At 35.7% G+C, this 12085-nt stretch overlaps 1 protein-coding gene across 6 annotated transcripts in view; it reads left to right on the top strand.

Annotated features, from left to right (window-relative positions):
* Window positions 1-11771, top strand: part of SPDL1 (spindle apparatus coiled-coil protein 1) — a 56528-nt gene extending 44757 nt beyond the window's left edge. For 5 of the 6 annotated variants that reach the window (XM_058169293.1, XM_058169294.1, XM_058169296.1 and 2 more), the window contains 2 exons: window positions 597-894; window positions 11071-11768. In XM_058169293.1, the coding sequence (XP_058025276.1) occupies window positions 597-894; window positions 11071-11224 (452 nt within the window). In that variant the 3' untranslated portion in view covers window positions 11225-11768. Of the gene's footprint in view, window positions 1-596; window positions 895-11070 lie in introns of all 6 variants that reach the window. The other variant, XM_058169297.1, reaches the window with a different exon arrangement.
* Window positions 11772-12085: the final 314 nt, after the last annotated feature.

The raw sequence follows: 12085 nt of genomic DNA, 5'->3' as shown, positions 1-12085 counted from the left end.
TTTGTATATAATATACAAATGGATGAAGACTATTGCTTAACACAGTGTAAGCCGCCCTGAGTCTTCGGAGAAGGGCGGGATATAAATGCAAATAATAAAAAAAAAAAACAGGCCCGTTTTTGCGAAAAACGGCGTGCAGAGATTTTGGGAGGCCTCCTGGGGGCCGGAGAAGGCAAAACCCTTTTTTTTCTTACTTACCTCTTCGAAATCTTGGTCCGCCTTATACACAGGTGCATCTTTAGTCTGATTTCTTGTTTTTAAGCTTCTACCTTTAAGTTCCTTTCCTTACTACTACTGCCTCTTTTTCTGCACTTTGCATAATATTGCTTATCCTAAAAGAGAATAACATAATTGGTGAACAAACAAATGAATGAGCTTTTATAAATATAATCATCTTAGGGAGTGCTTTAGTAAGATTAGTGACTCATTGTGAAAACTATTCTAATAAGAATTCTTGTGTGCAATTTTCTCCCCATCAGTTGTTAAGTTTGGGAGAAGGTATGTCATCAAGGAGTAAACATGAATACTAACAACACCACTATATAAATTGTGTTCTAAAGAATTAATCTGATTTAATTTTGTATTCTTTTTCCTAGAATTAACGGGTCAACTGATCAGCCTCAGGAAGGATGCGAGACATGGGTTTTCAGACAGCTTCAATATCAGTAATTCTTTGTGTGAATCTTCTTGCTTGGCATTTCAAAACAAGGAACTGGCTAAAGAAACGAAGGATGATCTCAAAACTACCCTTCAAATTAAGTCCATGAATGTTGTTCCTCTTCCACCAATAGAACAAAGAGAAAAGAAGACCGTGAAAATTGAGGAGAAAAACTTTGACAGAACAGCTATAAATAAGAAAATTGGGAATGATGCAGGATTGCTTCAGACCACCAGGTCAGTGTCTACTAATATGTATGTGCAAGACAATCAGCACAGACCTGCATCTCTGTTTTTTCGCTGCATGCATTATGCTATACATTTCTTCATCTACTTTCTCAGTATTGCATGCAGCGTGCTATCCCAGCTCCAGTTGCCTAGTCTGAAACTCTCAACATTTTTTAAAAAGTCAAAATAATAGCAAATGGAAAGGACTCGATTCTTATGGACTTCAGTATTCCTTACTGTTGTTGTTTTTTAAAAAATCACCTTAATGTAGTGCTCATGCTAGATTTCCTTTGCATTAGCGATTGTGCCATCCTGGCATTTCAAAGTTAATTTGTATTCTAGTTCAGGATGGAAATCTGACCCACAGTTATTTCATATTGACTCGATAATATTAGCCTCTAGGGATTTGTTTTTCTTTATGAATGTATGAACGATGCATTAAGGCTGTAAACATGTATGGAATATGTGAAAGTAGAGATGCAATTAAAGCAGTGGGTGGAACATTATAGCTATCAGAACGTCTGGATATATTTTTTTTTTTTTTTTTTTTTTTTTTGGTTTACATTTATACCCCGCCCTTCTCCGAAGACTCAGGGCGGCTTACAGTGTATAGGGCAATAGTCTCATTCTATTTGTATATTTTTACAAAGTCAACTTATTGCCCCCCCAACAATCTGGGTCCTCATTTTACCTACCTTATAAAGGATGGAAGGCTGAGTCAACCTTGGGCCGGGCTCGAACCTGCAATAATTGCAGGCTTCGGTGTTCTTAATAACAGGCTATTACCAGCTTGAGCTATCCGGCCCCTATATAATCTGGTAATGAGAGCTTTTGTGTGAACTGACAGACATTTAAGATTTCTTTAGGGCTCTAAAATGCTTTCCGAAGAGGTGCTCTGGAAAACATTTGGGCAATAACAGACACCTCCTTTTTGAACTATTTCATTGTGCCTCTTCACAGATTCTCATGATTATTTGGAGATGTTATTGCCAATTTAGCAATGGAATTCAGCAACTCAGGCAGAAAAGCTGAGTTGCTGAGAAGCGGGGGGGGGGGGGGAGCGGTGTGATACACCAGCAGCAATCCCTGCTGTTACCATAAACCCAACTTCAACCAGAGCACCTCCTAGCTGAAGACAAATAGGTACAGACAGCAACACAAAGTAGATTTGTTGATCAATTGTCCTGTCACTTATAAACCTTTTTATTTTTATGTAATTTTTATTAAATATTTTTAAAAGAATACAAAGTTTGAAAGAGAAGAGTAAGGGAAGTGAACTAATAAGAACAGAAAATACAAAGAAAAAAACAGAGAAAGAGAAAGGAAAAAAAGACAGATAAAGTTATAAACAAATGGCTTCCAATCTTAACAGCAATTACAAATATATGAGCCGTGCTAGCGCAGTGGTTGGAGTGTAGTACTGCAGGCTACTTCTGCTGACTGCCGGCTGCCTGCAATTTGACAGTTCAAATCTCACCAGGCTCAAGGTTGACTCAGCCTTCCATCCTTCTGGGGTGGGTAAAATGAGGACCCAGATTGTTGGGGGCAATATGCTGACTCTGTAAACCACTTAGAGAGGGCTCTAAAGCACTTTAAAGTGGTATTTAAGTCTTAAGTGCTATTGCTATTTTACCCTCTCTTTCTAAGATCACAACATAACTTCCTTTTTTCCATTCTCTAGCCTTTCTAATCATCAAATCCATTCATTTTTTAAAAAAAATTCAGCAAAAAAGTCCATAAGGAACTTCCTGCTAGTAATAAATATATTTTAGTCCTTTCTTTAATTCAGACAATTTTACCGTCTTTCTGCTAGTTCTGTCATCGTTACCATTTATTTCTCCATCATACATATTTCAGAATCTTTCCATTTTTATCATAAAATCTTACAGCAGTTACATATAAAAAGTCTTCCATAACTCTTTTCTAAGTGTCTATTTATTAGTTCCAATAAGATTTCTACTTTTAATTGAATATATTACTCTTTAAAAAAATTTCTATCACTATACATATTCAAACCCAAGATTTTCTAGCTTTTGTTCATGCCTGCTAGCCATGATAAAATGACCTTTCATCTTTTCCACATTTCCAACGTAAATTTGCAGCATCTTTATACATTTTAGATACTTTTTCTGGAGTCATATATCAGGTGTACATCATTTTATAAAAGTTCTCATTTAAATTATAATGTAACTTTCTCTTTTTCAGTTATATATTTTCCCATTGTTCTCTATATATTGATAGAGCTAGTTTGGTCTAGTAGTTTAGGCACTAGTCCAGAAAGCAAGGGACTGTGAGTTCAAGTCCTGCCTTAGCCATGAATATCAGTTGGGTGACCTTGGGCCAGTAACGCTCTCAGCCCAATCCACTTCACAAGGATTGTTGTTTTAGGGAAAATAGGAGGATGAAGATGTGTTGGATATGTTTGTCACCTTGACTTATTTATGAAAATAATAAAGGCAGGATATAAATAAATGAATAAATAAAATAATAAATATTATCCAAACTTCTCTGCTCACTACTCTTCCACTTGTTCTTCCATTTCAAATTTCAACAAAAGTTTATGCATTTTAGCAATAAATGGTCCTCTTGTACATAGTTTAGTTTCAAATACTGTCTTGTGATTCTAAATTCCAAATATACTGTTATCTACCTTAAATATTAACTGTGTATACAAAAACCATTGAAAACTAAATCTGCAGTCAATTTATCTCTCGATTTCATCTTACAAATTGTTTGGTCACTTCTAAACTTTACTGAATACCAATCCTTGACACAATTGTCTGTCATTAACTGCTTCTTTGAGTTCTTTTAAAGTCATACTGTGTCATCACTGATGACATCTAGTCATGTAGGGGTTTTTTTCTTATCTCTTTTGCATTTTCCAAGTGCCAGGATAGTGTCCAATGACTATAGAGTTGACTTTATGTGACCACAGTATTTAAACTAGATTAGTTATCTGTGCTTCCAGCAAGCATTCTGTTTTTACCTTATCTATCGATGAAGTATTTGTTCTTCCAGTCTAAGGTATTCATAGTAATTTTCTCCTTCAAAGGTATTGATTTTTCTTCAGCTTTTCTAGTGTTTCAGTTTTCAGAGCTATTTGTTACAACTGGGAAAATAGTAGTCTTGACAATATATACCTTTGTTGCCATCATGATATCTCTGTACCTCAGTATTTTGTATAAAGTTATTTTAGATTTTCTTTCAGGTAATAGGCATCTTTGTTTTACTAAGTCACCATATTTGTGAATGCTTGAATCTGGAAATAAGAAGACTTGAATAGCTTATCCATCTGTTTATGTATGTTGGCATTGCCTTTTAGCATATTGGATTTTTAATAAATAGCAGAAACTCTTTTGTACTGGCTTATTTCACTTTTTAATAAGAAATTCCTCAATTTTTCCTTCTTCCAGACCCACCATTTGCATATCTGAGGCTGTTGACACTTTTAATTCCAGTTTCTAATTGTAGTCTATCATTTCTCTGCATGTATGTTAAAGAAGGTAGCAGTGTGTAAAATTAATTTTGAACAATTTAATTGCACCATATTTCACTGTAACTGTTGTTCCCTAGTAATCATGCAAATTTATGCAGTAAGGAGAAAAAATGCCCTCGGTAAACCTATCTTATTAAGGGCTACCCTCAGTTTGTTGTGGTCTACACAGTCAAAAGCTTTGGCGTAATCCATAAAGCAATTATCGATTTCTTGCCAATAATGTAGCTCTTTCCATTGTCTATTGGATATTAGTAATGTGATTTTGTGTGCCTCTGTTTTTTTGAATCTAGCTTATACATCTAGCACTTCCTGTTCATGTACTGTTGAAGACTAGATTGTGAAATCCTAAGTGTCTCTTACCAGCATTTGAGACAAGTGCAATTGTGCAGTAATTTGAGCATTCTTAAGCAGTGTTGTTTGATTTTTGGAATATAAATGGATGTTTATCAGTCTCTTGGCTACTGTTGAATTTTCTCTATCTATATATTAAGAAGTAAAAGTTTAATTCTATTGTTTTGGAAGGTTTTAAACAGTATTTCTTTTATTTCATCAAACACTGCAACTTTATTATTAGTAATAGGGCACATTTAACTTCATTAGCCAGAAACTAGTATAGGATTCATAAAGTTGGTGTTCATGGTGCTGAGCATCAATCAGCAAACAGGAAGCTGTTGTTTGCACCTATATCAGCTAGGTGATTTTCAAAGGCAATCCATGTAGACTGCATTGTGGTGATAAGGGTGTGTGTTACTGTGCTGAGTTTCTTCAGTTCCTTTTAACTATAAGTAGCGCAGCAGCTTAAAAAAAAAAAGCTATCTTGTCTTCATATATGAATCCATATATTCATGAGTCCAGGAAGAGTTTTCTTCTAGTTTTTCGATTCCATTGTTGACCCCCATACAGGCTGAAATGGTCTCCCAGCTAAAGGGCCAGGAATGCACTTTCTCCTTTCAAACAATTTCTATCTCTGGAAAAATGGAGCTTTTTCTAATCAATGTCTTGTGCTAATAATTTCCTTTCAATTCAGCCTTCTATAGCATTCTGCAGTATCTCAACTGCCAACCTCTTTCTTCAGTATATCTGTAACTGCTGCTTCTACTTACTATCTCACTCTTCTTCTTCTGTCTCTCAGGGATAAATGATAAATCACCACAATCAAAACTATCCAGTCTAACCCACTCAATAGTAGCACAATATACCCAAATATTTATACCACTGCTGATCCACAAGAAAAGATGTATTCCTTCTAGAGGGTTCGTTAAACTTGGCTTTCTTAGGAGCAGTTGGAAAAATCTTGAATCTGAAGAAGGCGCTGGAATAGACTGTTTCAAGCTGGTGCAATAATTTCTTGGCTGCAGAAACTGATTCAAGATAGTTCAAGTTCCAGAATCTTAACATGGTTAAGAATAGGATTCAACTCATTTTGCTATTTTTAAGACTTTTAAAAGAATCCTGATTTTGTTTTAGGGGGGGGTTGCTTGAGAAAGTCACACTTGGTGTATTGTTTTTACTGCACATTTGTGACATTAAATTATTATAAATAACTTATTATAAATTACTGCATATTTATAATAAGTTAAGCTTTCTAAATACCATTGCTTAACTCTTGCATGAAATCGAATCATGTTTAAATAATCTGTCAGAGTTTGTTACAGAAATCACATCCAGAAAGCACACACAGATAACTGATTCAGCAGGATGTATTAACTTCTCTTTATATACATAATAACACATACAATACCAACAGCAGATTCTTCCAACCTGGTAGAGAGTTACAAGCAAAAAATACACAGGCAAAGGAAAAAACAGTAGAGATTAGTTTCAGTTTCAATTCAGCAGACAGACTAGTCCAGACTTGTTTGCTAAGCCACGCCCAGGCTCCCTGCTGCCTCCAGCAAATACAGTTTCCAAACAGTCTCCATTGGCTGACCCAGTTGCTATGCCTTTTCATTGGCTGACTTTGTTTCCATGCCCTATTCCAGTTCATGAATAATTCTGACACAACCCTTCACAAAACCAGTGTGTGCTATAGTGTTTGCTAAGCTTTACAAACCAGCATTCACCATGAACACTGAGCTTCTAACAATGAAGAGGGCACTAGTATGGGACGACTTAAAGCTTTATATGAGGAATCCATGCTAAGCTGCCTATACTCATTAAAAGATGCAAGGACAAGGACATGAAATAATATTTCACTGGGAATACTTAAGCATCATCCATCCATCTTTGTCACTGTTGAAAATCCAAGTTGATGACTAATGACAAACTACCTGCTCCAAAGCAGAAAAAAGGTGCCAATGCACTGAGTAAATCATTTGTTACTCTGCTAATAGCAAGGTAGTCCAAATATATCAGGTGTGACATATGCTATCATACCAATGATGGTTTGGATGAGTGTTCTCCAGCATGCTAGAGAACTCGGTCTTCTACCACTTCCCTTAATTCTTACCTCTGCCCTCATGATCTCCCTCTGTAGCATTTTCAATCAGGATGTGGTAATCTTCCTGTATCACTAATACAGGGAGGTATACTGAGCGTTCAGTGAGCAGGAACTCTTATCTGACGGGTTGGAGAGAATGTAACTGGTTCTGAGTGAATGACAGAAATAGGTGTCTTTGGGCAGTCAAATTCAGGTCCATACCTAGCAGTAATTTCTTGGGGTGATATTTATTATTCACACCTGAATGCTGATTTGGTGAAACTGCCTGCTGTTCTTAAAATGGGCAGCCTGTTCCTTAATATTCCTTCAGAGAGGACTACTAGCTAGCTGTCCTCAGGAGAATCCCTGAGACACCATTTTATCTGAATCCCATTTAGCTACTTAGTGACTCCTTAGAGATGCCTAAGCATTACTTTGTATCCTAGGAAGACCCATTAGAAATTTGTGTAATGTGTAATTTCTTCTCTCTCCCCATGGGAAGTAGCAGAATAACAGAATTGGAAGGGACCTTAAAGGTCTTCTAGTCCAACCCCCTGTCCAAGAAGGAGATTCCACCATTCCAAACAAATGACAGTCCAACCTCCAGTGATGGAGCACCCACAACTTCTTAAGGCAAGCTGTTTTGAAGGCAAGCGATGCCTGTAAAATATTCCGGTGGAGGAGGGTCTTTCTTGCAATTAGACACCAAGATAGTTGATGGATTTTTTTTAATTTGCATTTATATCCTGCCCTTCTCCGAAGACTCAGGGCGGCTTACAATGTGTTAAGCAATAGTCTTCATCCATTTGTATATTATATACAAAGTCAACTTATTGCCCCCAACAATCTGGGTCCTCATTTTACCTACCTTATAAAGCATGGAAGGCTGAGTCAACCTTGGGCCTGGTGGGGCTTGAACCTGCAGTAATTGCAAGCAGCTGCTGTTAATAACAGAGTGTCTTAGCAGTCTGAGCCACAGAGGCCTGGATTAAGTACAAGAAGAGAAGAACTTGCATACTTATCGATTTTATCATCTTTAGATATTGCAGCTTCTTTAGCTAGCCACCCCCACCCCTCATACTCAGTTATAAAACTATGCAGCAAGTAAATTTGAAAAGGAATAAAGTCACAGAATTACTGAGTTAAATAGAGCAGCTTATTTTCCATTCAATAAAATGCTTTTTTTAATTTAGTTAAATATAAGCATATATTTCTATTTGGAGACATAACTTAAATAGTAGTTTGACATAGAAATTCTCTTAAAGGCACCAATTCTGTTTGGAGACCTACTCTAGAATTAACCTACATTTAAGATTATTGAATGTTTATATTACAGGGCTGTAATTATGAAAAGATTTAGATGTTTTTAAAATGTAAATACCATCCATTTTGCTAAGTGAATGGAACTGTGGGGTTAAGTCAACATTATGCCAAGAATCCTTTTAAAATACATGTTGCTGTTTAAAAATAAATTGAAGCAGATGGGCAGTCATGTCCATATTAATGGTCAAAATAGGCAAAATGACACACATATGCAAAGAGACAGGTTGTTAATTATGACACCATTGCTTTTTGCCTGTTTTGATGCGCACACCTACTATCAGGAGAGCATCGTGGACATTGCTGGAAGTAGTTGCAGATTCAGAGTGTAAATAGAGTGTGAATTGAATGCATATACAGTAAGTGATATGTGAAGTGGGTATATGGGAATGGAAAGCTTGATCTGTAAAAACCCTCAGTGGTTAGAGAAGGCAGAAGAGATAATGGGATTACAGAGGAAGGATATTAAATTTAGAGGAGGACTATGGAATGGCATTTCATGTTTTATGGAAAAAGTTAGTCTTAAGTGTTGCGGTTGGTTTGCCCCCAAATGTGGGGTAAATCTCCCTGAAGGTGGATTAAAGTTATTTGGAAGATATGTAAGAGTTCTCACTTAGCTGCAACTTATCTTTCTTCACTACATTCCATGCATGCGTTCACTAATTATTAAAAATTTGCTTACATCTTTATAGTATTGCCAATGTAAATTGCAAAAATTAGTAGAGATTTTAAGTTATCTGAAGCTTTACAGAAAGAATGAGACAAAGATTAAAATAGGAAAATAAATATATGAAAAACTATAAAAAATATAGCTATGCAGTGTAATAGAATAAAAGAAGATAAAACAAAAGGGGGAAATCATTTATATAAGTCGCATATTAAAGGTCAAATTTCAACAGTCGACCAAATTAAACTGAAGAACCTTTTAACAAAAATCAATGATTCTCCAATATTTCAAAATACGTATAATGCACTTACATATATCAACTGTCTGAAGTGGCTGGCTCAACACAAATAAACCTCCCAATTAGAAAATTATTTAATAATGTACATGCTTCAACATCCCAGAACAGTTTTTCAAGAGCTTGCTTTAAACAACTGGACTCCATGGTAAGACATGGAGGTTTAATGGAGTGTTAATTAAAGAAAGACTGTATATTTGTGGAGCATCAGCCATTGAAGACATAGGACACCTTCTTGTTGATGGCAAATTATATTCTTCAGAAAGGGCTGCTTACATAAACTCTTATATAAAAACTATTTTTTAAAAAACTAAAACTAAAAAAGAGTTACCTATTGCAGGGAACGAACATGCATATGATCAATAAGACTGCACTTTTCATTTCAAAAGCCATCTCAAAGAGGACAGAATACCGGTACCTAAATCAGATTAGGCTTTACTGTAGGGGCGACTATTATCAATATTTTTTTTGTATCTTTTTTCCTTTTCGAATATATTTTACAATTACCGTATATACTCGAATATAAGCCGATCCGAGTATAAGCCGAGGTCCCCAATTTTACCCCAAAAACTGGGGTAAACTGGGGACTCGAGTATAAGCCGAGGGTGGGAAATGAGACACCTACCGGTTGGGGAAACCCTCCCTCCCTCAGCTGAGAAGGCTGGCGGCTCCCCCGCCCCGCCCTCTCACTGCACCGGCAGGGCTTCAGTCCGGTAAAATGTGAAAAAAAGAAAAAAAAAAACTCGAGTATAAGCCGTATATACTCGAGTATAAGCCGATCCGAGTATAAGCCGAGGTCCCCAATTTTACCCCAAAAACTGGGGTAAACTGGGGACTCGAGTATAAGCCGAGGGTGGGAAATGAGGCACCTACCGGTTGGGGAACCCCTCCCTCCCTCAGCTGAGAAGGCTGGCGGCTCCCCCGCCCCGCCCTCTCACTGCACCGGCAGGGCTTCAGTCCGGTAAAATGTGAAAAAAAGAAAAAAAAAAACTCGAGTATAAGCCGTATATACTCGAGTATAAGCCGAGGGGCTTAAAAAAAAAAAAAACTTGAGTATAAGGCGTATAGACCCGAGTATAAGCCGAGGGGACGTTTTTCAGCACAAAAAATGTGCTGAAAAACTCGGCTTATACTCGAGTATATACGGTATTTCAATTCTCTCAATAAACTTCTGTTTTCCTCATTTTTGATTAGTGATAAACTTGCCATTTCAAAAATGATGAATTCACAGATCTCTTGAATTCAATCCTTAATATATCAGAAATATTACTACTTTTCCAATGTTTTTTTTTTTAGCAACACTCAGGCCAATGCAACCATAACTCCTCAACAATAATCAAATTCCAAAATTTGGAGACATAATTTAACTTATTAATATTTTTAGATTTAAAACAATGTCAAAAACTATATTCATATCCATAATCATTTAGAAATTGTATATCATTTATTTTTGCATAACCATAATTACTTAATAATACATCAGTAAACTGAACCCCTTCCTCACACAAACAGTGATACCATTTCCCGTTTTCTAAAAGATTTTCTGCCTATTTATTTAGTTCTTGTGTTAAAAGGTGCGTGGTTGTTCAAAAAGTAGTTTAACTTATGCAACACAGATTCTTTTGGTAACTTGTTTGAAACAATATAACCTTAATTGATGCACTTTTTATACTAGCTCAGTTAAAATAGATCTCAAATATATCCATCAAATGATGTGAAACCTAGGCTAATAAATCTAGCATACTATTAAGCTTCCAACGATACCTCTATGTAATGTAATTTATTAGCTAACTGGTTTGCTTTATTGTTTTTAATATTTGTGTGTTTGCTTTTTTCTATCCACTTTTTCCTTTTTTGGCATGAAATTAGAATAGCATTCAAAAGCTAAGTCATATGGGAACTAGGAACTGATGGCATGCTTAATGTAGTTTGAAGTCAGGTTAATGTTTATACTTAATGTGAAACTCGAATGGTTGCTTTAACTATAGGTTAACTTCTGACCCTGGTTTAAAGATTGAAGAAAATCATCTTGGTGCAACTGAAGATATATCCAAGCACAAGAAGAAAACCAAAAAGAATGTTTATCCCATAACATATGTGTCTTCCAAGCAAAACCTTGAAAATCAATGCACTCAACAATGAATGTTTTTTGTCACTTTTTTGGGTCCTTTCAAATGTATCTGAAATAGCCTGCCCTAATCTGCAAGGTTCCAGATATGTGGAATAATCATCTCTGGTCAGTATAACCAATAGTTTTATTGACTTGGCATGATAAAAGTTCTAGTCCAATTTGTCTAGAGAGTTCCAGATTGGCCAAAACGGATTGCAGAATAAGTGATTTTGTTCAGTGCTTTTTAATAATATCAGCTGAACATAATACCTGAAAAGTTTGAAGTTGGTACTTCAGGTGTAAATCTCATGTAATATATTTTGAAAACTGCAAATCTGTAACAACAACAAAAAATAAGTATGCCACTTACCACAGTATATTCATACTAGCATTTAATCCACTATTTTTATGTGAATCCCAAATGAACAGGTGAGACTAGATATAAATAAATGAATGTAATATATGGTAATGAGACTGTAACATAGCACTATTTTTGCTCTATTTGTATGTATGTATTAATTAAATATTTTTTTAAATGGTTTGATGCATTTGTAATAAATATTAAATAAAACTTCAGAGTTTTATGCATTACATTTTTCTGATTTTCCCTTAGCAAAATTGTAGCTTCCTACTAAAAAGAGAATTCATATACCTTTATGTCAAATTGAAACATGTTTAATTTTATAACTATTTGAGCTGTATAATTATTTGAAGAAATGATTCATTTTGAATTAAAGTTGGTTGATGCTGTAAAATCAGATTGGAGCTCCAATATCTGCTTTGCCTTATGCAGATAAGAGGCAAGGACTGAGCCTGGCAGGGCAGGAAGCAACATGTTGCCTGGCTACAAAGAACTATATAAACAAAACCTAGATGTCTCTTGAGGGCATCAA

Source organism: Ahaetulla prasina, chromosome 2 (genome assembly GCF_028640845.1).
Source record: "Ahaetulla prasina isolate Xishuangbanna chromosome 2, ASM2864084v1, whole genome shotgun sequence".
Lineage (NCBI taxonomy): Eukaryota > Metazoa > Chordata > Lepidosauria > Squamata > Colubridae > Ahaetulla > Ahaetulla prasina.
Note: the sequence above shows the minus strand (reverse complement) of the source record. Positions and strands in the feature narration are given on the sequence as shown.